The sequence below is a fragment of the Phyllobates terribilis genome, unplaced genomic scaffold, assembly GCF_046119375.1.
Source record: "Phyllobates terribilis strain yellow unplaced genomic scaffold, ASM4611937v1 Scaffold_11__3_contigs__length_659146591, whole genome shotgun sequence".
In the NCBI taxonomy this organism is placed as follows: domain Eukaryota; kingdom Metazoa; phylum Chordata; class Amphibia; order Anura; family Dendrobatidae; genus Phyllobates; species Phyllobates terribilis.
The window spans coordinates 448,054,760-448,082,565 of NW_027362771.1; the positions used below are offsets into that span (position 1 = coordinate 448,054,760).

A 27,806-nucleotide genomic window follows, 5' to 3' on the forward strand; every position below is an offset into this window, starting at 1 on the left:
TGAAACATCAGACTGCACTCGGATGTCATCTGAGAGCAGTCCAGCATCCGCAGACTCAAACAATGGAGAAGAGAGAGAAATGAAGTTCTTGAAGTTCTCCAACTTCTCTACATCTGTGCTCAGATTCTCGCATTCGCGAGAATCGTATCACACTATGGTGACACTGGGTTCAAACTGATCAGAGCTTGAGCTGAGAGTCATTAGTATAATTGATCCAATTTTCTCACGAGGAATTAACGCTCGTGTGATCTCGGCCTTCCTTTAGACTACAGCATGACAACATCACCTATCATATCCTTCCTAGTAACTCTCAGACTCCTCTCCTCTGCACTCAGCTCTAGGTTTCCTGTCCCTCTGAATGTTTCCCTTGGCATCTAAAGCTATGGGTAAAGAAACAGTAAAAAGAACATTATTTTTTCTGCCGATTGCAACCAAACCCAGAGCAGCTTTAATTTTTCAAGATCAGAATACAAAATGAAAGCTCTATGATTGGTCAACAACAGCCCCCCCCCCCCCACAATTGACCAGTTTTTGACACGCCCCCCTCTCCCAGAGGCCGGAAATACAGAGTGTGGGAAGCCAGAACACCACTATACTGTGTAGTGGCCATTCTCAGGTGCTGCACTTCAGCCCCCAATCACATAAATGGCGATCTCATTGGCGAGGTCCCATTTAGTTGCTTGTGGGGCTCAGCTGGGACTCAAATGATATTGTAAGATGCACAGACCATTCTTTGGCTCTATCAATCTCTGAATATTTAGATTTTATTTTAATGTATTACTGAGTTCAGAAGACATATTTAACAATTATTGAAATAATTAAAAAAAAAGTTGACTGTCTGCAACAATGATGAAGTATAGGCATGTTTTGACTGGTGAAATCATGTAGAAAAAGCTTGCGAGGCCCTGATCTAGTCTATACAGCAGTCATGGTATAAGCTTTCACAATTACAACTCATGGGATCAGATGTACACCTGGAAATAAAAAATGGAGCTAATTAAATGGGAGACACGTCCATTCATCATTTCCATCATAGCCAAATTTTATATTTCTTTGTTGCTGCTTTCGGTACTCCTTTTTCGTATTAAAAAAAAAGAATAGAAAAAAAAATAATATAAATGGTTCTTCTATGCATTCAGCACTTCCTACCAAGGGCCTAATATCAGCCATATTAAAACTTAGAGAACATATTGCATAAAGAAGGTAATGGGTAATAAGCTGAAATTTATATGTATACTGTACATATTTGTATACTTGTGTACACTGATATCCAGTAACTCCTTATTACACCACACCACGCTTGTGCTGGAATTCTTTGTATCTGTATTTTGTGGTTAGCAACAAACTAGATTTTTATGTTTTACGGTTTACTAAAGAATGTGTAATTTTGTATTGCTATAGCATCCCTGATATTAAAATGACAAAAAATACATTGACATTGTATGTTAAAATTATTATTAATTATTGTTGTTGCTAATAATGATAATAATAAAATCGTTTTGTGTGCCCAACAAATTTTATGGATTATAATTTTATATTTTATTGTCCTGGTATCCTAAATATTTTTTTCCATTGTGATGATTTCTACATCACTTATATGCAGAATTTCTTAACTTATTCCCAGGGGTGGACAGAAGTGTGGCTGCTATAGCTGCACAAATGCTTACCACCATAATTAAGAAGGGCAACAAGGTTCCCTTGGCTCAACATTACTGATGGATTATGATTTATCAGATGAAAGACTAATTCTAAAGTAATGAGTGCTATGAGCCAATATTCATATAATAATTATTTTACATTTTAAGGGTCCAAACAATATTTCTGCATAAGAGCTTCTTATTATCAATGTCTGCCATTTCTCATTCCCCTTTTCTTGTATCTCTCTAACAGGGTAGATACATGCTTTAATTATGACTTTTACCATATATATGAGATCAGAATTGGCAAAACCCAACAATTTTGTAGCATCTGTCAATGTATGGATGACACCCAAATGTGCAAATTATCAGGGAAAAGAGGGAACATGCATGTGGGAAAAGGCATTGTTAGATATGTCTGACAGAAGTTTAAAGGGGTTTTCCACTACTGAACAACCCTTCTTACCTACTTAAGTATTCCACATAAAATAAAAAAATAATTTATTCTTACCTCCCATATTGGAGCCACTCCTGCAGTGTTATACATGCCAATTTCCTCTTCAGAGAGGAAGAGGACTAGAACACTTGTGTCGGCTATCCGAAGTAACAATCCTAAAAGTTAATATTGACTTTTTAATGAGCCTTGCCACATGACTTAGGATAAAAGCCAAACCAGAATCTCCATTTGCAGACACAGTGTTTTGGGGTGCTGCTCCTCTTCAGTTCAAAGTCTGAGATTTGATGTGGCTATGTTCGAGGTTTCAAACTGGGATGCAAGGGGTAACATTTCTCCTTGTGGAGAATGACATGCCAAGCATGGTACGCTAATGTGAGGAGGCTTTTAAGCCTTGCAATGCTCCTCTGGTAAATTAAATAAATTAATTCTAAGTCATGTGGCAAGGCTCGTTAAAGAGATGATATTGACTTTCAGGATTGCTACTTCCAATAAGTGACACTATAGTTCAAGTCTGAAGAGACAATTTGCATATATAATTTCCCAGAGCAGAATTGCAAGGCTTAAAAGCCTCCTCACATTGGCATGCCAGGCTTGTCACTCTCCACAAGGAGAAACGTCTCCTGCACTGTTGGATTAGTGTTTATGATTAGTGATGAGCGAGCATATTCGCAAGTACTCAGTACTTGCCCGAGCATTACTACGAGATGCTCGGGCGGATGCTCGGGTCCCCTCCCAGCATGTTTGGCGCTCTTTAGAGTGCCAATCAACATGCAGGGATTGCCTGCCACTCAGTGTAATGCCACAGCCATGTTCATTGTGGCGTTACAGTGATTGGCTGGCCACACAGCGTCATCAGGTATATAACAGACCTGGCGCCGCAGTGCTCGTCATTATACTCCGCAATCAAGCAACGTAGGGAGAGGTGCTGCTGAGCTACGGTGAGATTTGGTAGTGTATTAGGTATTGTAGGGAGAAAACAAGTACATTACATATATCCATCTCAGCAAACAGTCCTTCTGTGGACTAATCCATCTACAGAGATATCAGGCAGGCAGTGTATATAGCTCACTGCAGTACATATAGCATAGGAGGCCCCATTCCAGTTCTGCCTTCTGCTGCTGTTAGATATTTCTAGACAAAGGCCCAGGTATCAGGGGCCAGGAATATTTTTTTGGGGCTCTTAATCCTCATTATTTGCTTAAAAACCAATCCAGAGAACACCGTTTTTCTGTGCCATTTGCATGTTGGCACTGCAGAATACAGCCAATTACAGCCATATTACAGCGCTAGAAATCCAGCTATTTAAAATTGTGGTTTGTCCATCACACAGATCACATATAATTGCGATGAAAATATTTCAATTTTTGGCCTCGATTCAAATTTTTTTTCAGTGTGTCAGCAAAGTTTTTGGCACCGGTTTTCTGTTCAAAATAGTTACCTACAGGCCATGTATTTAAAACTGTGGTTTGTCCATCACACGGATCACATATACGTTTTCTGAAAAGTCTCCCATTTCTGGCCTCCATTCTAATTTTTTTCCATTGTGTCAGCAAAGTTTTTGGCACCGGTTTGCTGCTGAAAATAGTTACCTACAGGCCAGGTATTAAAAACTGTGGTTTCTCTATCACACAGATCACATTCACATATAATTGCGCTGAAAATACTGCCATTTTTGGCCTCCATTCAAATTTTTTTTCAGTGTGTCAGCAAAGTTTTTGGCACCAGTTTGCTGTTAAAAATAGTTACCTACAGGACAGGTATTTAAAACTGTGGTTTCTCCGTCACACAATTACATATAACTTCGCTCCAAATTCAGCCATTTGTAGTGAGCGTGGAAGATATTGTCCTCCACTTAAAATGGGCAAGGCGCGTGGCAAATGACAGGGAACTGGATTTGATGGTGATGGTGCATGCAGAGGCTGATGCCGTGGGCAAGCCGAAATTGTGCCACAACAATCACCCACATCTTCTCGGCCGACCTTCCTGTCCCACTTCCTAGGGGACCACAGCACACCACTATTGAACCTAGAGCAGTGTCAAAAGGTTGTTGGTTGGATAGCGGATAATGCTTTCAGTCACTTTGCCACCACCACCGCCCCCATCCTGTCTTCCACACAGTCAAGTCTCCGTAGCCGTGAGTCTGGACCGCATATTCCTCACCCTGATCCTCCTTCCTCCCACCATGTTGAGTGCCCGGAGACCACTGATCCCACATTTGGACACTGTGAAGAGCTGTTCACTTTTCCATTTATAGATTCGGGCCTCTCGCCCGGTCCACTTGAAGCGGGGCAAGAGGAGATCGCATGTAGCGATGCCCAAATATTTGAGCAGCCACGGTCACACGAAGGTGACGGTGGGAAAGTGTCACAAGAGGGGGACAATGATGAGACACAATGGCCAGAAAGTTAGGAGGAGGACCAGGTTGCGGAAGTGGAAGACGAGGTGGTGGATGATATAGTAACTGACCCAACCTGGCAGGAGGACATGCAGAGCGAGGACAGCAGCACTCAGGGCAGAGCACCCCAACAGGCAGGAAGAAGCAGTGTGGTGGCTGCAGACAGAAAGCAGGCAACCATTCCCTGTAACACCAACACGAAGGAAGTAGCCAGTACAACTGTTAGGTCTTTCCGAGTCTGGTTGTTTTTTAAAGACTCCTCCGATAACCCCAAAAAGGCTATTTGCACCTCCTGCCAGGCGAGCATCAGCAGGGGTGCATAAACTAGCAGCCTGATCACCACCAGCATGATCAGGCACATGGCAGCAAAGCACCCGACTTTGTGGGCCGAACCCCAGGGTCCAGGAACTGTGTCTGCGGATGGCACAATTGCTTCTTACGCTTTTGTGCATGCAAGCCAATCCCCTGTCCATGGTGGATGCAAAGATGCCTCCTGCCCTTCATCTGCTGTTGCACACTCTCAAGTAGCAGCATCAGGAAGCACGTCCACGTCCTTGTCCCAAAGCAGCGTTCAGCACAAACACGCAGCCAACGCCCCACAGGCCACACTACTAAATTCCCACATTTCACAACTGCTTGCGCTCGAAATGTTGCCTTTTAGGCTCATGGAGATGGAAGCATTCCGCAACCTGATGGTGGCCGTCCCTCGGTACTCGGTCCCCAGCCGCCACTGTTTCTCCGGTGTGCCATCCCCACATTACACAAGCACGTGTCCCAAAACATTAGCTGTGTCCTCAACAATGTAGTTACTGGGAAAGTCCACCTAACCACAGACATGTGGACAAATGCTTGTGAGCAGGGACGGTACATCTCGCTGACGGCACACTGGGTTAACATAGTGGAAGCTGGGACCCTGTCGCACCTTGGAACGGAACACGTCCTCCCGACGCCAAGGATTGCGGGCTCTAGGTCAATCAGGGTTGCCTCCACAGTCTACAGCTCCTGCACCTCATCCTCCTCAGCCTCCTCCTCATGTTCAGCCTCCATCTCCGAAATGACCACATCAGTCACAAGCTGGAAGCACTGCAGCACTGCCTCGGCCAAGCGGCAACAGGCTGTGCTGAAGCTAATATGCTTAGGTGACAAACCACACAATGCTGAAGAGTTGTGGATGGCTCTAAAAGAGCAGGCAGATCTTTGGCGCTGAACCTACTGCCAGGCATGGTCGTGTGGGGTAATGGCCGGAACCTGGGGGCGGCTCTGAGGCGAGGCGAGCTCACACAAGTACCATGCCTGGCCCATGTGCTTAACCTCATGGTTCAGCGGTTTCTCAAATCCTACCCAGAGCTGCCGGATGTGCTTGTTAAAGTACGCCACCTGTGTGCCCATTTTAGAAAGTCACCTACAGCTTCCGCTGCCCTTGCCGTGTTTCAGCAGCATTTGCCGCTTCCGGCTCACAGACTGGAGTGTGATGTCCCCACGCATAGGAACTCTACATTGCAGATGTTGGGAAGGATTTGTGTGCAGAAGAGGGCAGTTGTTGAGTACCAGCATCAACAAGGCAGTCGGTATTCAGTTCAGACTTCACAAATAAGACGTCAGGAGTTGACATGGATGTCAGACATATGTACCATCCTCCAAAACTTTGAGGACACAACCAAGATGATGAGCGGCGATGACGCCATAATTAGCGTCACCATCCCGCTTTTCTGTCTTCTGAAATGCTCTCTGCTCACAATCAAAGAGGATGCATTGCAGGCGGAGCACGATGAAATGGAGCAAGGAAACATACAGGGTGATTACACACAGCCCAGCCTCATCTCATCCCAACGTGGATTGGGTGACATTGATGAAGAGGAGGAGGAAGAACAGGAGCAAGTTACATGCGCTATAGACGTTACTACCTGCACAGCTGTCATATCGTCTGTTCATTGTGGATGGCCAGAGGAAAGAGAGGAGGAGGAGAGCATGGTCAGCCATCTTGTTGGTGAGGACATGGAAGTCTTGCTTGTTAGCAGTCTGGCACGTATGGCTGAGTTTCTGTTACGCTGCCTTTCCCATGACCCTCGCGTTCTCAAAATATTGCTTGACAGTCATTACTGGTTCGTGACACTTCTAGATCCACGCTACAAGGAGAATTTTATATCTCTTATTCCTGAGGCAGACAGGTCTACAAAAATGGGGCAGTACCAGAAGGCCCTTGTTGCTGAACTAGTAAAACATTCCCATCTGAAAACGCTGGCGGCAGAGGTCACAGTTCGTTGGACAACCAAGAAGTACAGGCGAGAGAGACACAACTTCAATCCAGCAGAGGCAGGGGAACACTGTCAAAGTTCTGGGAGAATTTTCTCAGCCCCTCCCATTGCACAAGCCCTGAGGAGCAGGGTACTCTCACAAGGAGTGCAAAGTTTGGGAGGATGCTGAGGGAGTTCCTTGCCGACTGTACCAATGTCCTCCGTGATTCCTCTGTGCCTTATAACTATTGGGTATCCGAGCTGTATACGTCCAATTAACTGGCTCTCTATGACTTGGTGGTCCTGGACTACCCTGCCGCCAGCATTTAATCAGAGCGGGTATTTAGTGCTGCTGGTGTAATTATAACTGATAAGCGCATTCACCTGTCAACTGAAAATGCTGACAGGTTGACTCTTATAAAAATGAACAAGGGCTGGATTGAGCCAGACTTCTCAACACCAACGAATGATAGCAGCGTAACATAAACTCAAATCCAGTGTCTTTTTTTTGGAGGTGTATTCCCATGCACCTCTTCACACCCACACATAGTTTCCTGATCTTGGCTATTTGCTCTTGTCCTCCTCCTTCTCCTCCACCATCATATCACCAGGGTGACCATGGTCCGTGATGCATCACCCACTTAATTTTTTTAAAGGGTGTTTATAATGCCGGTAAAAAATATTTTTTATACTGTATGTTCATGAATAACCCCCAGGGTTGAATGTTTGTCAGCCCATACACTTAGTGCATGGGAATTACAAGTATAGGAGACATGCTCCTTTCTAATGGGAACATTTTTTTATAAGGCCCTCCTACACGTCTCTTCCAAGGGGCATTGGAGTGCCTGCCAATTTTTTGCAACCCTTGCATTCACTACATAGGCAAACACAATGGGAGACCCACTTCCTAATAATGGGAACATTGCTTTCAGGAGGCCCTCTGACCTCCACGTGTCTTCCAAGGGGCATTGGAGTGCCTCCAAATTTTTGGCAACACTTGCATTCACTGCATAGGTAAACACAATGGGAGACCCACTTCCTAATAATGAGAACATTGTTTTCAGGAGGCCCTCTGACCTCCACGTCTCTTCCAAGGGGCATTGGAGTGCCTCCAAATTTTTGGCAACCCTTGCATTCACTGCATAGGCAAACACAATGGGAGACCCACTTCCTAATAATGGGAGCATTGTTTTCAGGAGGCCCTCTGACCTGCACGTCTCTTGCAAGGGGCAATGGAGTGCCTCCAAATTTTTGGCAACCCTTTTGATTCACTGCATAGGCAAACACAATGGGAGACCTACTTTCTTATAATGGGAACATTGTTTTCAGGAGGCCCTCCTCTAAGTCTCTTCAAAGGTGTATTGGGGTGCGTCCAAATTTTGGGCAGCCTTGAAACTCACTGCATACGCAATAAAAGTATAGGAGACCCACTCTTTAGTAATGGGAACAATAAAACATAACCGGCTGATGGCTCTCTAAGAATAGTGAGGGCCGACTGCTGGCCTTTTAAGAATAGTAAAGGCCGCCAAATGGCCCTATAAAAATAGGCTTTGTGACTTTCAGAGTCCCTCCTTCATAAATGAAACACAATGTGTCTGATGATATCTCACACACCACATGGCCAGATAAGGTTGTAAAATGTCAAAATTACATTTCCTGGTGAATGCATTTGTCATGGTTGAAAGCAATGCAAAAGTGAAAAAAACAATCAAAAACGCTATGTGTGAACATAGCCCAAGGTGTGGAGGAGTATTTTTGTTTTTGGTTATTTATTTTGCTTTATATAAGACATTAAAATGGAAAGGATGTTCCTTAACATATTTCCCAGGAAAATCCATTTTGGTTTTGTTTTTGTATGTTTTATTGTGAGTCCGTAATAGTGGATTCCTCTGACAACGTTGTTGACAGAAGTGACCTGGGAGAAAGAAATGCTTCCAGGGGTCTTCCCCATGCTGTCCCCATGTCATTTGAGCACTGTTCCCATCGATTTGGGCAATTTTTAGGCCCTCTGCAGACCACCCGGGGGAGCCGTCTGAAAAATGCTCGATTTTCCCATAGACTTACATTGGGCTCGTTGCTCGGGTCGAGCACCCGAGTATTCCAATGTGCTCGACTAATAGAAAACAATATTATGATTTTTGGAAATGCAGCACCAACCTCTCAGAGGCCACGCAGGTCTGACAGTAAGTATATATGCTTTTTATTTTAGGTGGGGCACTTAAACAGATAATTAAGTGTTTTCTAATTTTGAACCACCCCTTTTAGTCACTACATCCATTTAAATAGACATATATACAGATATATTTAAATATCCATGTAAATGCATAATTATAAAGGAGTTGGAGATATAGGTGTTGTCTCATTGTGCATTGGAATCAAGGGTGGTTTAATATGTAAGGGTAGGTTTACCTGTAAAGCGTTAAACATAATCTGACATCTTTGAGAGGCATATCCTGTAATTTATTCTCCTTAAAGATGCTAGACATCTACTAAAAAAAAATAATGTTATGATATGTAATTAAATTGTGATAATACCATTTATTTTATTACAAAAGTCAGTAAATTTGGCAGCTAGGATGTAACCTTATGAAGAGAAAAGATATGACACAAACACTTTAAATCAGAAAAGTCACTGGTGTATTTCACTGAATATTACATATCCAGATGGAGCAAATCTCCTATCACCAGGCATAATCTACTATGTTATGTTGACTTACTGGTTACTATTATTCTGGAGTGAAAACTGGTCAGAGTTCCAGATCTATCTTGTAAGACACAGTAAGATTTCCTCCATCTGTACATTGTCAGAATTTGTTCCAGTAGACATTTCAGATTAGGAAATGGCACAAGAATATGTGAAGAATAGAGATGAGCGAACCCAAACATCATAGTTTGGCGTTTGTACTGGTCTTCTCCCGGAAAGAGAGAGACACACATGATACACAACTGGAGTGAGATCTAGTGCTAATAAATTTGTACTCTTTTAGCTGCTCTTCTTTAGGATGTACATATACGATAGCCACATGAATGCAATATCTGCCCAAAAATAGAATAGCAAAAAAAAAATCTATGCAGTACAATTAAGTTGATGCACCCAGAATATAGGTTGGTACTTGAAAACTGCTTGATAATAAGAGGAAATTTGTCAGAATAATTAATGACCCAACTTCTGATCAATTCTTCTCTTCTTTCAAGTTCTGGATACATGGATATCATTTGTACAGCATGAAGGCAATGTCTGACATAATTGCAAACAATGTCCTCCAGCTTTTTTCACCTGGAATTAAAACTTAATGAGATACTTCATATCTGACATTCCACGTGTCACATACACATTCTTGAGGTGCAAGATCCCCCCCCCCATTGATTCTGTCACAAGTAAAGGGGCACTTACATGACTCTATTATTGTAAATGAGCGTTTCTATGAACATTCGTTTCACGTTCATCCTGCAATCTAAACAGGGTGCATATCACCCCACAAATTGGTTGGCACAAAAGCTCATGGTTCTCGACAGTGCATCATCCTGAGTAAACAGGACCTGTGCTGCCGAGAATAGATCAATTACAGATGGTTGAGTGTGAATCTGTAGCGCAATCTGGGTATGTAAGCAGGATACTAAATGACCACTGACCAATAATCAAACACTCAATTGTTGGATGTTTAGTGCCACTGGTCAACTAGAGTAGACAGATCTTTGCTTGCAGTTTATGGTTTATAATATTTTTTTTATGATGTAATTTACTGAAAGCTTCTGATTGTTCACTCGGAAGGCATTTATTAGAATAAATAAAATACATCATTGAAGACAATCCTCCACATTTGAAATATATTTTATTTTTACACTGTTCGTATTTCCAAGTAGCTCTTCAGTCCTGGAAGAAAGAATTACAAACTCTCAGTAAAACACATATATGAATGTGCAGTGTCTCAGGAACATGGACTGAGGCAATATGTTTTGTTGCTGCTGACAAAGGTAGTTTGTTTCATGTCTTAAATGCATTGTATAGTATACTCAGTGCAATTTCAATTCTTTCCATCTCAGGGAAATGGGTTTATGATGGGCAAAATGTGTAAAAAAAAATGCTGACACATAAAGGAATTGTTCTTTGATTTATTAGGCAGTATGTCTTTAGTAATATCTTAGTGCAGTTCATCTGATTTTGTATAGTTTTTTGAGAGTGCTTGTTTGTATGAAATACTCTCGCTGCATCTTGTTAGGAGATTGAGAGGAACCCTTGGGATATGTGGAAGTAAATTGGCAATGAGATACAATTCACTGATATGGTTTTTGTAGAGTTTTCAAACTGCAGTACTACAAAGCAATGAAATATTTATTCATCGTAGGATCAGACGAATGTTTAGATCAGTATAATAATGTTTGAAAACTTATATAATTCTTAAAGAACAAAATAAAAGAAATGTTTTAGTAAGATCATTGGTGAACACTGAAGAGTGTTGCCCTAAACCGAAGTTTAAAATGGTCCCCTAATTATGGTGCTTGCTTGCCCAGTTTTGTCATCTAGAAAAGAAGTGCTTTCCCGTTGTGTCCTTTTACCGACCCTTAGGACAATTTCTGACCCCCCTATTTGCAAACAATGTAGATTCTCTAGAGCGGAAAGTCATGCACAGATTCTCAACCCCCAATAGCTAAAGGAGTGCAACTTCCAGGACAAGTCCTCCTCTTACCAAAGCTCCATAGCAGCCACGTTGGCTTCAAATGATGATTAAATGCTATCTATTCATAGTGAGTTGCTTGTACTTTAAACAAATGCTGAACTGTTTTTGACTCACTAAAAATCAATTTTAGCTTGTGCAGTATGCTATTTTCATGGGTGTAATATTAAATGTAATCTTTTAAAAAAAGGAAAAAAGAAAAACCTTGTTTTCTGAATTCTGGACAAATTTAGGAAATATATGACTGACTCTACTTTTCAATTTTTTATTTTCAGAGCCCATGGACCAGATGCCATGATTCTTGTTGATGGTCAGCCTAGACAGACTAAAGGAGACCTGGGATTGTCTCAGATGTTACACATTGCTACACAGATTGCTTCAGGAATGGTTTATCTTGCATCTCAGCACTTCGTTCATCGAGACTTGGCCACCAGAAATTGCTTGGTCGGTGCAAACCTTCTTGTGAAGATCGGTGATTTTGGCATGTCGAGAGATGTGTATAGCACAGACTACTACAGGGTAAGGGTAACTATCAATTTAAATTATTTTTTAATAATATTAAGGAATTTATAAGGGTTTTGCGCACCTTGATAAAACATTTAATTCTGAACCTGAATCTACACTTTTTGGTTGTCGAGGGAGGGGGTGGGTGTAAGGACAGTAATTCTATCTATCTATCTATCTATCTATCTATCTATCTATCTATCTATCATCTATCTAATAAGAACTGCACAATATATATAAAGAAAGTGCAGCAGCACTCCATTATGGCCAAGATACATAAAGACAAAAAAAACATTTGATCTAAACTGTGTTATTACTCAGTAAGCTTTACTTGCAAAAAAATGGTGATTCTTAGCGCATAAATTGGCCAATTCATGTGTGCCCATCAACCGCTGCAAAGTGACCTCCCGTCTGATGGGTACTACTCTGCCTACATGCCTCTCTTGGGCTACAAGCCTACAACTCTGGACAAAAAATTCACTTCTGGGTTAAAACATCTACAATTTAAATGGGCTGGTAGAGTAGATTGTAAATTGTTGGTGTTTTTAGAACCATCTCAAGGAGGATCACAAGTCACAAGGAAATGGACAGCATGTGACTTAAATATGAGCGTCAGAGCAAAGGGTCTGAATACTTATGACCATGGGATATTTCACTTTTTCTTTTTTAATACATTTGCAAAAATTTCTACATTTCTGTTTTTTTCAGTCAAGATGGGGTGCAGAGTGTACTTTAATGAGAAAAAAATGAACTTTTTAGAATTTACCAAATGATTGCAATGAAACAAAGAATGAAAAATTTAAACTCTATCTATCTATCTATCTATCTATCTAGCTATCTATCTATCGATCTATCTATCGATCTATCTGGTTGTCAATATTGAAGTATCATACAGAATTAATATGCTATCCTAATACCATATCAGTGATTTTCCTTGTTTTCACTTGGGGATTGACCATTGAGTTCCTGTTTTCCTGTTTATTTGAAATATTAAGAGCATCATTGACTGTTCACAGTAGGGAATCTAATGAAAATGGTCATTTTTTTTGCACTTTCTCAATTAATGCAGTGATAGTAACGGATAAGAATTAATGAATACCGTAAAATAAAAAATTGGTTATTAATGTAAGTAAACAAATGTCAGGTTTTAAATGTGTTAAAATTTACAGTACCTATAAAAAGTAAAATTAACCTGTCCAATAAAAAATAATCAGGACCATGGCTATTGTGGCTGCAAGGGTGATTGTCAAACTTGGTCTCCAAGGGTTGCCTAGTTGGGCTTAATGCAGTTTAATAACCCCTAGGCCAGATAGGAACTGATACTTCTAAATGGCACACAGTGGGTTGGAGTTTTTTATAGACTGCATTAGGACTGAGACCAGGAGTTGCCAGTTACTGCATGCTTCTAAATATAAATGTTAATCTCACTGCATATTCCATTTTACCATTATATAATATTAGTGATGAGAAAATTTGCCAAAATTCAAAGCATATTCAATTAGCCTCAAACCATTTTGCTCTTTTCTATATTATATAGCACATGATACAGTACTATTCGGATTTGGAATTTGTTTATCTTTCGCCAGAGTATTTTTTTCAATAAAATCAATAAACTTCATTCACATTGAAAAGATTACACTTAGAAAAAAATATAAATATATCTTTCAGCATGCTACCAAATACCTATCAGTGAAGTACTGTCTGCTTTAGTTTCAAAATGTTATTCCAGCAATCAATAGTGAATGAATGCATCAAAAGACTGTGAATAGTCTGTTGCTATTATATGGATTCTTGGAGCAGTGAACTCTCTTGCAAAATACTTTTTAAGAAAAGTGATAATGGATGAAAATGCAACATACTGTGCGTGGAATTAGGGCTGAGTATAGAAAATCTGCAGATGTGGGAATGATCCATTGTTCTAGGGAAGTTTCATCTGTTCTTTCTTATCGATTGTGACATCAAAAGTTATACCATGCCGTGTAGACAGGCAGAAGGATGTGATGCCTTATGAATATGTAATATACAGTAGCTATTGTGTGACTATGAGACGTATTAGCAAGGGATATTCTTAGAATGAATCGGAACCATGATTAAGTCATTGGTTCTCTTTAAGCTGGAGCAGAAAGGCATTTTGTCACCTCATGTAAACATGGATAAATTCTCCCCGAACCATAAAGTTAATTCAAAATGATAACAATTGGGACATTAGTGGAGAAAAGGCTACTGGACTATGGGGACTAGAGGACACTATATGCACATGTGTAAAAAAAAACTGGTTAAGGGACTGGAAACAAAGGGTCAATGTACAAGGTACATTCTATAAAAGGGCTGTTGTCATCAGTGGAAAAGAGAAGAGTCAATGTTAGGTCCAAGTACTTTTAAACTCTTTAATTAATGACTTTATGGAAGGGATTGACAGAAAATGTGTCATTCTATCATACAATCATGGAATGTTAGAGTTGGAAGGGACCTCCAGGGTCATCGTGTCCAACCCCCTGCTCAATGTAGGATTCACTAAACCAACTCAGACAGATGTCTGTCCAGCCTCTGTTTGAAGACTTCTATTGAAGGAGAATTCATCACCTCTCATGGCAGCCTGTTCCACTCATTGATCACCCTCACTGTCAAAAAGGTTTTTCTAATCTGTATCTTCTCCCTTTCAGTTTCATCCCATTTCTTCTCGTGTTTCCATGTGCAAATGAGAATAGGATTGATCCCTCTACAGTGTGACATCCCTTCAGATATTCGTAGACAGCTATTAATTATTTTTAACATTCTTTTTTGGAAGCTAAACATTCCCAGATACTTTAAACGTTCCTCGTAGGGCATAGTTTGCAGTCCGCTCACCATCCTGGTAGCTCTTATATTAACTTGATCTAGTTTTTCAGTGTCTTTTTTTTAAATGTGGCGCCCAGAACTGAACACAATATTCCAGATGAGGTCTGACCAAGGAGGAGTAGAGGGGAATAATTACTTAATGTGACCTAGACTCTATGCTTCTCTTATTACATCCCAGAACTGTATTTGCCTTTTTTGCTGCTGCATCACACTGTTGACTCATGTGCAGTCTATGATCTATTAGTATACCCAAGTCTTTTTCACACGTTCTGTTGCTTAGTTCTATTCCTCCCATTCTGTAGATGTAATTTTCATTTTTCTTGCCCAGATGTAGAATCTTTCATTTCTCCCTGTTAAATACCATTCTGTTAAGGCCCCGTCACACTAAGCGATGCAGCAGCGATCCCGACAACGATATGACCTGTCAGGGATCGTTGCTGCATAGCTAATACATCGCTGGTGAGCTGTCAAACAGGCAGGCTCACCAGCGATCAGTGGAGCAGCGATATCGTGGAAAGAATCGTTCCTCGATGTCCTGCTCCCGTTACCAGCCTGCTGCTTAAGCAGGAGCAGGCTGGTAACTATGGTAAACATCGGGTTACTAGGGGCACACGCGCACTTAGTAACCCGATGTTTATCATGGATACGACTCTGCTAAGGTGAACGGTAGCCTCCGGGCACCGTAGCAGAGTGGTATCCATGGTAAACAGCGGGTTAGTAAGTGCGCGCGTGCCCCTAGTAACCCGATGTTTACCATGGATACCAGCCAGATCGTTGGTCCCGCTGGTCTCACACAGCGATGTTTGCTGGCCAGCGGGAGGCCAACGACCAAAAAATGGTCCAGGACACTTTGCAGCGATCAGCGACCTCACAGCAGGGGCCTGATCGTTGCAAAGTGTCACACATAGCGACATCGCTGGTGAGGTCGCTGGTGAGTCACCAAAACCGTGACACAGCAGCGATCTCGCTAGCGAGATCGCTATGTGAGACGGGGCCTTTAGTCACTGCCCATTGTTTGAGGTTATCTAGATCCTTCTGAATCCTTTCTGTCTTCTCTGTTGTTAGCTATTCTTCCTATCTTTGTATTGTCTGCAAATTTGATTAGTTTACCTTGAGTTCCCTTATTTAAATCATTTATAAAAATGTTGAACAACACTGCGGCCAAGACAAAGCCTTGTGGTACCCCACTTGAAACATTATTCCAATTTTATGTGCAACCATGCTAAAGACACAAAACTTTGTAGGATAATAAAAATTGAGCTTTGCTCACTAATATTACAAATCAATCTAGATAACATGTCTGCATGGCAGATGCATTATAAAGGTGATACATGTAAAGTAATACACTTTAGCTGCAACAGAGGCAGGCATACTATAGGTGCAACCCATGCAGCTGCCGAGGGGCCCAAGAAGTAAGTGGGCCATCTTTCATGTTCAAAGCCACGAGCATCTTCTATTACATAAACAGATGCATTATGATAAACTGTATGCAGAGCCATGAAAAAGTATTCACACCCCTTAAACATTTCCACATTTTTTCACATTACAACCACTGCCTGAGTTGTTTTATATTCAGCCCACACCCCCGAGTCAATACTTTGTAGGACCTGCTTTTGCTGCAATTACTACTGCAAGGCTTTTGGGGTATGTTGCTACCAGCTTTACACATCTAGAGGCAGAAATGTTTGTACATTCTTCTTTGCAAACTAGCTCTAGCTCAGTGAGATTGGAAGGAGAGCATCTGTGAACAGCAATTTTCTAGTCTTGCCAAAGATTCTCAATGGTACTTAGGTCTGGACTGTGACTGGGCCATTCAAACACATGAATATGCTTTGATCTAAACCATTCCATTGTATTTCTGGCAGGCTATTTAGGGTTGTTGTCCTGCTGAAAGGTGAACCTATGCCCCAGTCTCAAGTCTTTTGCAGCCTCTAACAAGTTTTCCTCCAGGATTTCCCTGTATTTAGCTCCATCCTTCTTCCCATCAACTCTGACCAGATTCCCTGTCCCTGCTGAAGTTAAGCATCCCCACAGCATGATAAAGCCATCACCATGTTTGATGGTGGAGATGTTTTTTTCAGGCTGATATGCAGCGTTAGCTTTCATCCATATATATAGCGTTTTGCTTTTAGACCAAAAAATTCTACTTTTGTCTCATGTGAGCAGAGCACCTTCTTCCACATGATAGCTGTGTCCCCTACATAGCTTTTTCCAAACTACTAATGGGACTTCTTAAGGCTTGCTTTCAAAAATGGCTTTCTTTTTGCCACTGAAGTATACAACTAATTGTTACCCTGTGGATTGATTCTTCCACCTGAGCTGTAGATCTCTGCAGCTTCTCCAGAGTAACCATGGGCCTCTTACCTAACTCAAATTAGTGCTCCCCTTGTTTGGGATGTCCGTTTAGGTGGACAGCCTTGTCTTGCAGTTGTGCCATATTCCTTCCATTTTTGGATGATGCATTGAACAGTGATCCGAGCAATGTTCAGAGCTTGGGCTATTTTTTATAACCTAAAGAGACTAAAAAGATCTTGATACCTCAAGATTTAGCTATCAAGATATCTCAATCATTCAGTGAAGGCAGATTTTTACTTTATTGAAATAAGAGATAATAATTGCTTCTGATAAGATTTTATGTAGTTGGGAGGGTGAGGAGTAGGTAGGAGCTCTGGCTCTATATCCTCCCTGCTTCCACCATCCCATCTATATAGAATCGTTTTGATAGCAAATGTTGTCTTTTTTCAGTAATATAAATATCTGTCTTCACTGAATACAGATTTTACTCGTGAAATGAGAATCTTGAAAATAAATGATCAGTCCAGGCTCAAAAAAAGTATATTTCTCTATTAAGATATATTAAAAAGTGTTATGATTTATGAAATAAACAGTAAAACAATGGTTATACTTTAGATGAGTCATTCATTAAACATATTATGTGTTTATATGGTACTGTGGAAAATATAGTTTCCAACTGGGTGTCTCAGTTTGCTTCAAAATTCTGAAAAGGTTTGTGTGATAAGATGAATATAGAATTATTCTTTTCATCTGCCTAACACTTAGAGACCAATGGTCAGACAGAACATACTGTACGAATCAGACACTCGAAAAATGTCTTTGGTGTTATGTTTTTGACCATCAATCAATCTGACTGGGTTAAACATCTGCCTTTAGCGGAATTTGCCATAAACAATCAGTGTCAAGAATTTATTACAAGCTCTCCACTCTACTGAAATCTTGGGGATCACTCTCACTTTGATTCATTTTTGGCTTCCGAATTGGATACCTTTGAGGCCTGAAAATCCATAAACAAATTAAGGCTTTTCTGGTCTGACGTCAAGAAAAGTCTGAGGAGGGCACAGGACAGAGGGACCTCTTCTGCAAATGGAAGACGCACTGATGGAACAAGTTTTGGGGTTTGGAATAAGGTGTGGTTATCCACTAAAAAATATTAAACTTTAGGTTCCCTTCATTAGGCTTGGACCAAGATTCATTGGTCCATATGAAATCACTGAGATTGTCAACTGTGTAACTTTCTATTTACAACTTCCATCTTCCTTTCGTAAACCGAACATGTTCCACAAATCTCAGCATAAGATGTACTGTTTGAATGTTCACCCTGTCAGTAATCCTTATTCTCTTGTCCTGGTTATGGAAAGTCTTGAGTACAAGGTTAAAAAGATCCTCGACTCAAACGTTGTGAGAAGAAGATCACTTCAATATTTTGTTTATTCAAAGACTTATGGTCCAGAGCTAATATCTTGTTTGTCATCTAGCAACATCAGTGCTGATCACTTGATCAAAAGATTCTATCAATCCTTTCCTTTTATGTATTGCCCTAAGGAACCAGTGGCTCCTCAGAAAAGGTGGGGAGGATATACTGTGACATCTACTGTATGTCAGTACCTGCCTTTTCTATTTCTGTCACTAGGTGTCACTGCACTTTCATTACCGGTGATCCTGAGCGGCAGTACTAGTCCTGTGTTTTTTTCATCTACAATTAGTTTGGGAGTTAACTTCTTGTAACATCTGCTATAAGCTCCAATGGCATTCAGTCTGATCCATGGCCCCAACCCAGGGACCACTTCGTAAGCCCAGGTCCCTGTACTGGTGTTAAAGGGTGATGACCAGGGCAACCCCTGGGATCTGGTAGATAGAGTGGCTAGTGCTAAGCATGTTCATGGAAGTCCTATTAAATGCTTCCAGGCTACCACTGATAGTGCCCTTGTAACAAGTGGTATAAGTTTAATGGAATACCTGTAGCTGAATATCTGTATCCCATTGTCGGGCAAATGCCTTCTGATGGTTTGTGCAAACACTGTTTGATGCCTTAAACTTGGCATGTAATGTCATTTGAAGTACAGAAATGGTCCATTATTGGTGCAGTTATTTCTCCAAAGCATCCACAGAAGTTGTTTTTCTACACAATGCCAGGCCGCATGATGCTCATGCTACTTTGAGCAGGCTGCATGGCCTAAACGTGGTACCATGGCTTGCAGCTTCTCCGGACATGTTTTCCATTGAGCACTTCTGGGATATCATTGGTCAGCAATTGCAAAGGGAACTTGATTTGTGTGCCAAAGTGCATTCAGCATGGCAACCATTTATAAAGTCTTTGACATCATGCCAAGGAGTGTAAGTGGATGTATTTTTGAGCATAGCGCTCATATTCAATACTTCAAAACTTGAGATGTTAAGAAATTCTTCTTTCCCTTTTTTTTCATCATTTGCATATTATTAACTTATCAATTGATCCTGTGATTTGCATATTCTCACTCCTTTTCCTTCTTACGCTGCAATTTAAATGTTGAGAATTGTATATAGGTAACCAAAGCGCCCCAAAACAAACACAGACTAACATTAAACCCCCTAAATAAATATAGACTGCAGACCAAGTAGTCTAAATAGATACAGACCTCAGAATACATTCATATCTCAGACCAGAACAGAAAATATAGACCAATGAATAAAAATTGTCTCCAAAATAAAATAGAGACATCATAATAAATACAGTGTCTAGACCAGACCCTTTAAAAAGCTGACCCTAGAATAAATACAAACAGTACAGTACATCAGACTAGAACATGACTAGACTGGACCTCAGATTAGACCACACATAGTGATGAGCGAGCACTAAAATTCTTGTTGTGCTCGTCATTGTGCTCGTCGGGTACTCGTTGTTCGAGTCGAGCAAATTGGAATGCTCGAGAGCTTGGACCGAGTAACGAGCCCAATGTAAGCCTATGGGAAACTGGAACATTTTTCCGGCGACTCCCCCCGGCGGTCTGCAGAGGGCCTAAAAATTGCCCAAATCGATGGAAACAGTGCTCAAATAACATGGGAACAGCATGGGGAAGTCCCCTGGAAGCATTTCTGACTCTCAAGTTACTGCTGTCAACAATGTTGTCAGAGCTATTATGCCACTTTTACGGACTCACAATAAAACATACAAAAACAAAACCAAAATGGATTTTCCTGGGAAATATGTTAAAGAACATCCTTTCCAGGGTAATGACTTGTATGTAAGGCAAAATAAATAAACAAAAAACGAAAATGCTCCTCCACACCTTGAGCTATGTTCACAAGTAGCGTTTTTGATGTGTTTTTGCACTTTTGCATTGCTTTCAACCAAGACAAATGGATTCACTGGGAAATGTCATTTTATCATTTTCCAACCTTATCTGGCCATGTGGTGTGTGACACATCATCAGACTCATGCATACAGTGCTGAAATGACAGAGGTAACAGCATGGGGAAGACCTCTGGAAGCATATCTAACTCCCAGGTCACTGCCTAAAAGTGTGGCCATCACAAGTGATTCTTGGTGCATGTGAAGATGCCTCTGTCATTGCAGACTTGAAACAGTCACTGTCCACGTCCTTGTCCCAGCGCAGCGTTCAGTTGTCCCTATCCCATTCCTTGGACTGCAAGCGCAAGTATGCAGCCAGCCACCCACCCTCAGGCTACAATACTATACTGCCAATTTTTTGACAGCTGCTTGCACTTGAAATGTGGCCTTTTAGGCTCTTGGAGGCAGAAGCTGTCCACAACCTTATGGCGACGGTGGCCGTTTGTCCATACTCGCTCCCCAGCCTCCACTATTTGTCCCAGTGTCGTATCCACCTTCCACAAGCACAGATCCTAAAACATTACACGTGCCCTCCCAAGTGCACTTACTGGGAAGGAACACCTAACCACAAATATGTGGACAAGTGAATGTGGCCAGGGACAGTACGGAGCCAGTCCACAGCTTGTCGGTGAGTTGTATTTCACCACAGCCATATTTTTTAGCTCAGTGAAATGACTGACTTTTAGGAAACCGTATCTACTCCAGATGTCATTTCTCCCAAGAAGTCCTCTAATGCAGTTTTATCGCATAAACAAAGCCAGCAGCCTGTCCAACATCAGCTCGCACTTGTCGGTGGTGCTTCGACACACTAACATCTTTCTTTGCTCTTTAATTTCATGACTACAGAGTTGGGCAACGGCCTGATCTGCAATGCGGTTTCAGAAATAACATGCAATTAAGCACGTCTAATCCACATTAAAAAAGCAGCCATAGAGTGTCCGGAAACCTTCCCACACACTCTTCTAAGCCCGGGCTGCTTCTCGGCAGGGTTGGACGGGCCCACTAGAGAACCGGAGACTCCTCCTGTGGGCCTTGGCCTCTTCAATGGGGGAGTTCATAATGCCGAAGTGAGGCCATGATGATGATAGAGGTCACTATTTGCTTAGTTTTCTGTTACTTGGAATGCAAGCGCAAGTATGCTGCCACCCACCCACAGGCTGCAATACTATACTGCCAAATTTTGGACAGCTGCTTGCACTTGAAATGTGGCCTTTTAGGTTCATGGAGGCGGAAGCGGTCCACAACTTATGGCGGCAGTGGCCGGGTGTCCCGGGGTGTCCCGGAATCGTCTCCGTCTTCCACAAGCACGGGTCCTACAACATTACCCGTGCCATCCCCAGTGGACTTACTGGGAAGGACCGCCTAACCACAAACACGTGGACAAGTAAATGTGGCCAGGGACGGTACGGAGCCAGTCCACAGCTTGTTGGTGAGTTGTATTTCACCACAGCCATATTCTTTAGCTTGGTAAAAGGACTTGGGAAGCCATATCTACTCCAGCTGTCATTTCTCCCAGGAAGTCCTCTAAAGTTGCTTGCACTTGAAATGTGGCCTTTTAGGCTCGTGGAGGTGGAAGCTTTTCACAACCTCATGACGGCGGCGGCCGGGTATCCATACTCGGTCCCCAGCCGTCACTATTTCTCCCGGTCTCTGCCTTCCACAAGCAAGGGTCCCTGAACATTACTGCTGGTACTTTTCTGCGAGAATCTGCTTGCCTCCTTCCAGCCTGGAATATTTCCAGTGAACTATGGTACAACGCCATGGTATTAGCACTACCCCCAGTACCAGTAGCGAAGCCATACCCAATTTCCTTCTCAGGAATTCTATTTGGTAGACTGAGTGGCTGACCAAAAACATTAGTTACTCACATAGATTGGCAGTAGGTGCAAGTTTCTTCAGCCTGTTAAATATCAGAGGGTGAACGGCAGCACATTGGCTCAGTGGTTAGCACTGAAGCCTTGCAACGCTGGGATCCTGGGATCAAATACCAGCAAGGGCAACATCTGCAACAATTTTATATGTTCTCCCCGTGTTTGCGTGGGTTTCCACCTCAGTAAAAAAGGAGCCATAGAGTGTCCGGGAACCTTCCCACACACTTTTTGTAGCCAGGGCTGCTTCTCGGCAGGGTTGGATAGTCCCACCAGAGAATCCTCGGGTGGGCCCTGGCTTCTCCATCAGAGAGTTCATGATAGCGCAAACTTTGCAGCAGCTATGGGGCTCTTGAGCGGGGCAGAAAGGTGAGCCTTTGGAATCAAATCCTCTGGTGTGCCTAATGTTTTTTAATTTGAAACTGCTTCTCAGTGGGAGTTGTAATTTACCACAGCCATATTCTTTTGCTCGGTGAAAGGACTGGCATAGAGGGAAACCGTATCTACTTCGGCTATCATTTCTCCATCACCAGGTTCCGCTCATTGTCACACACGACCATGCCTGGCTGTATGTTCAGGGGTGAGAGCCACAGATCAAGTTGGTGTGTTACAGCTTTCAAAAACTCTGCAGCGGTGGGCGGTTTGTCACCTAAGCATTAAGCATCTTATCTTCAGCACAGCCTGTTGCTGGTTGGCCAAGGCAGTGCTGCAGTGCTGCAGTGCTTTCAGCTTGTGACTGATGTGGTCATTTCGGAGATGGAGGCCGAACTGGAGGAGGAGGTGCAGGAGCTGAAAAATGTGATTACATTGAGGTTACATTGGAGACTCTGGTTTTTATATTAAACAAAGATCCTACTATGCAAGACAAATGCATTCACTGGGAAATGTCATTTCACATTTTACAACCTTATCTGACCATGTGGTGTGTGACACATCATCAGACACATCCTGTTTCATTTATGATGGAGGGACTCTGAAAGTCACAAATAGAGATGAGCGTTGTTCTACTCGAACTGTTCGCCAATCTCAAATTCGAGCTGTTTTGGGCGGTGTTCGAGCCGGTCGGCGAACACGAACAATTTGAGAAAAATTCGGCTGTTCGAGGTTATGTTCGATAACTGTTCGTGCACCAAAATCATAACTGGATTTTTTCTCAGTAATGATGAAAATTAATGTTAATACGCAGTTTGAGTGTACAGCGGGGCGGGGGGAGGGGCAGGGGATGGATCTCTGCAGGAACAATGAAGATCTCCATTTTTTTTTCTCTTTCCCGCATTTGCAGTGGGGAGGTGCAATCTGTCAGCCTATCAGCAGCGCACACACGGAGCGAAGTGCTTTTTTTCACACAAGCAAGGGCATGTGTGATTGGCAGTGTATGTCACATGTCCTTGCCCTATAAGACCAAGCCATTTTCCCCGTCGCCACCATTTTCTCACTGCTGCAGCTGCGTGTTAGACGGCACCGCTGTTGCTGTGTGCGCTATACCTTGTTAATTTCAAGCCAATTTTCGCACAAATATACAGATAGCTTGGGAGTAGGGAATAGTTGTGATTGCAGTCCTTTTAAGGACTAGGTTACAGCATTTCCTATGACTTTTAGCAGGCAGGTCTGTGCTCTTAAATAGATAGATTGTGGGAGTAAAGACTAATTGTAATTGGAGTCCTTTTCAGGACTAGGTTACATCAGTTCCTATCAGTTTTTGCCAGGCAGGTCTGTGCCAGTGCTGTGCAAGTTTTTTTCACAGCATTTGGCTGAATCTAGCAAAGCTAATCCTTTTGGCCTATTGCAGAGTGTGTTAGTCAGTGGAGTAGCCTATCTGTGTTGCAAGATATACCACCTGTGTATAGAATACCAATTTTTTTACTGCACCTAGTGAAGTAAAATCTTTTGGGCATAGCATCATTCTATTAGTCCATCTATACTGACCTCCATCAGGTTGCAAACTGAATATAATTTTTTTCTGCATCTAGCTCTGAAAAAATATTTGGGCTTCTAGCAGTGTGTGGGACTTGGTCTATTAGTCCATCTATACTGACCTCCATCAGGTTGCAAATTAAAAATAATTTTTTTCTTCATTTAGCTCTGAAAAAATATTTGGGCTTCTAGCAGTGTGTGGGACTTGTTCTATTAGTCCTTCTATACTGACCTCCAGCAGGTTGCAAATTGAATATAATTTTTTTCTGCATCTAGCTCTGAAAAAATATTTGGGCTTCTAGCGGTGTGTGGGACTTGGTCTATTAGTCCATCTATACTGACCTCCATCAGGTTGCAAATTAAAAATAATTTTTTTCTGCATCTAGCTCTGAAAAAATATTTGGGCTTCTAGCAGTGTGTGGGACTTGGTCTATTAGTCCATCTATACTGACCTCCATCAGGTTGCAAATTAAAAATAATTTTTTTCTTCATTTATCTCTGAAAAAATATTTGGGCTTCTAGCAGCGTGTGGGACTTGTTCTATTAGTCCATCTATACTGACCTCCATCAGGTTGCAAATTAAAAATAATTTTTTTCTGCATCTAGCTCTGAAAAAATATTTGGGCTTCTAGCAGTGTGTGGGAATTGGTCTATTAGTCCATCTATACTGACCTCCATCAGGTTGCAAATTAAAAATAATTTTTTTCTGCATCTAGCTCTGAAAAAATATTTGGGCTTCTAGCAGTGTGTGGGACTTGGTCTATTAGTCCATCTATACTGACCTCCATCAGGTTGCAAATTGAATAAAAAAATTTTCTGCATCTAGCTCTGAAAAAATATTTGGGCTTCTAGCGGTGTGTGGGACTTGGTCTATTAGTCCATCTATACTGACCTCCATCAGGTTGCAAATTAAAAATAATTTTTTTCTGCATCTAGCTCTGAAAAAATATTTGGGCTTCTAGCAGTGTGTGGTACTTGGTCTATTAGTCCATCTATACTGACCTCCATCAGGTTGCAAATTAAAAATAATTTTTTTCTTCATTTAGCTCTGAAAAAATATTTGGGCTTCTAGCAGTGTGTGGGACTTGTTCTATTAGTCCTTCTATACTGACGTCCAGCAGGTTGCAAATTGAATATAATTTTTTTCTGCATCTAGCTCTGAAAAAATATTTGGGCTTCTAGCGGTGTGTGGGACTTGGTCTATTAGTCCATCTATACTGACCTCCATCAGGTTGCAAATTAAAAATAATTTTTTTCTGCATCTAGCTCTGAAAAAATATTTGGGCTTCTAGCAGTGTGTGGGACTTGGTCTATTAGTCCATCTATACTGACCTCCATCAGGTTGCAAATTAAAAATAATTTTTTTCTGCATCTAACCCAGCCAATAGTTTTGGCCTAATACCACAGTTTGGCCACTCAGCTCTGCTCGGTTACCATCCATTGTTTTTTTGTGCAAACATCTCCAGAGTTGTGAATTAGTTAACCACCAAAATGAGTGGAAAAAGGCCTGCTGCTGGTGGAAAGGGGAATAGGCGTGTTGGGAAGGGGAAAAAAGGTTGTGTCCGTGGGGTAGGTGCAGAAGAAAGACCATCTTCCAGCCAAACTAAAATGTCTACTTCTTTTAGCGGACAATGTGATAAGATCCCTTTCTTACGGCCACGCCAATCGCTACAAATTCCAGATGAGGCACAAAAACAGCAGGTGCTTCAACGGATATCAAGTGCTCCTTTAAGTGGGCTCTCCTCCACATCAACTTCAACATCACAAATACTCCAGTCCTCAAAGGTGTCACCCAAATCGCACTTGCTTCCTCACAGCTCCCAAATCTCCAGCTGCCCGACTGAGTATGAGGTAGAACAGATGGTTGAGTCTGCAGAGCTGTTTACTCATACTATAGCCTGGGAATCAGAGGTCGACTCCAGCGCTTCTGTGAATCCAGACGAGGAAATGATCTGCACTGATGCCCAGAATCTTTATGAGTCGGATCCAGGACCAGACGCAGAAGGTTCTGTCCATAATGTAGACCCTCATTCCCAAACTGTAACTCCTGTTGGTGGAGACAATGAGGAAGACGATGATAAGACTCAAATACCTGATTGGAGCGACAACTTTAGTTTTTTGTCAGGGCAGGAACAGGTTGGCTCTGAGGACGACGGGTGTGATAACGCACAGGGTGATGATGATGAGGTCGGAGATCCCACTTACTGTCAACCCACAGTCAGCCAAGAGATGAGGTCAGCAGAGGAGGTGGAGGAAGATGCTAGTGACGACGAGGTCAGGTTGCGCCTTCCTGGACAGAGACGTAGTACTGGAAGCACGTCAACAACTGCATCCTCAAACACAACTCTGCCTCTCACCACAAGTCGTGGTGGCTCTTCAGGTCGCATGGGTGCTAAGCCTTGCATAGCCTGGGCATTTTTTCAGATCGATAAAGATGACCCAACTCGTGTTATCTGTAACATTTGTCAGCAAAAGCTAAGTAGAGGCCAAAAAATACATAGTTTGAGTACTTCATGCATGAACCGGCACATGGACATGAAGCATAAGTTGCAGTGGGAAGCTCAGTGTGCTACAATGCGGTCTAGCCGGCCGGGCCAACCACCGTCTGCCATATCTTGTGCATCCGCGGCCTCTTCATCCTCTGTGACTGGGGGGACAGCAGTCACACCTATTTTGGGGCGCAGACCTGCCACCTCTTTACCCGCAACAGCCAGCGTGATTGGCAGGTCATCATTTTCTTTGGAGGTGGTAACACCAGCTGGTCTTGAGCGCTGTCCGACATCGATAGCACCACCTTTGGATCAAGGCAACCTAACATGTCCGCCTGCATCTTCCTCACAGACCGGCAGTTTGCCGGGGACACCCTTATCAACCCCGTCTAAGCACAATAGCCAGCCCTCGGTCCCTCAGATGTGGACAAGTAAAAGACCATTTCCTCCTAGCCATGAGAAAGCTAAGAGGTTGAATTTCACCATCTGCAAGCTCTTGGCTACAGAAATGCTGCCTTTCCGCCTGGTGGACACAGAGGATTTTCGAGACCTTATGTCCGTCGCAGTGCCCCAGTACCAGATGCCCAGTCCGCACTACTTCTCAAAGAAAGGTGTGCATGCGCTCCACCAGCATGTCGCACACAACATCACCGCTTCTTTGAGAAACTCTGTGTGTGACAGGGTGCATTTCACCACAGACACTTGGACGAGTAGGCATGGACAGGGGCGTTACATGTCGCTGACTGGGCACTGGGTAACTATGGTGACAGCAGGACAAGGGGCTGCTGTCCAAGTCTTGCCGTCCCCACGAGTTGTGCGTCAATCCTCTTTATGTCATTTTTCCTCCACTGCTTCTGCCTCCTCAACCTCCTCTCGGTCTTCCACCTGCACCCAAAGCCTGTCTGGTCATGCCACAAGCTTTCTAACTGCGCAGAAGGGATCCTGCACACCTCCTTACTATGCTGGCAGTAGGGCTCAACGTCATCAGGCGGTTTTTACATTGAAATGTCTGGGAAATGTGAGTCACACAGCTGAGGAGTTGTGGTCAGCTCTGGAGAACCAATTTCATGAATGGTTGTCTCCACTGGACCTGAAACCAGGGAAGGCCGTGTGCGACAATGCTGCAAACCTGGGTGCGGCCCTTCGCCGGGGCAATGTCACACACGTG

The 27,806-nt window shown here is 42.5% G+C and overlaps 1 protein-coding gene across 5 annotated transcripts in view; it reads left to right on the top strand.

Annotated features, from left to right (window-relative positions):
• The window catches only part of NTRK3 (neurotrophic receptor tyrosine kinase 3), an 874,029-nt gene that overhangs the window by 793,556 nt on the left and 52,667 nt on the right, over positions 1-27,806 (top strand). For 3 of the 5 annotated variants that reach the window (XM_073653278.1, XM_073653277.1, XM_073653280.1), the window contains exon 16: positions 11,675-11,924. In XM_073653278.1, the coding sequence (XP_073509379.1) occupies positions 11,675-11,924 (250 nt within the window). The remainder of the gene's footprint in view (positions 1-11,674; positions 11,925-27,806) is intronic. The other 2 variants (XM_073653281.1, XM_073653282.1) reach the window with 1 other exon arrangement.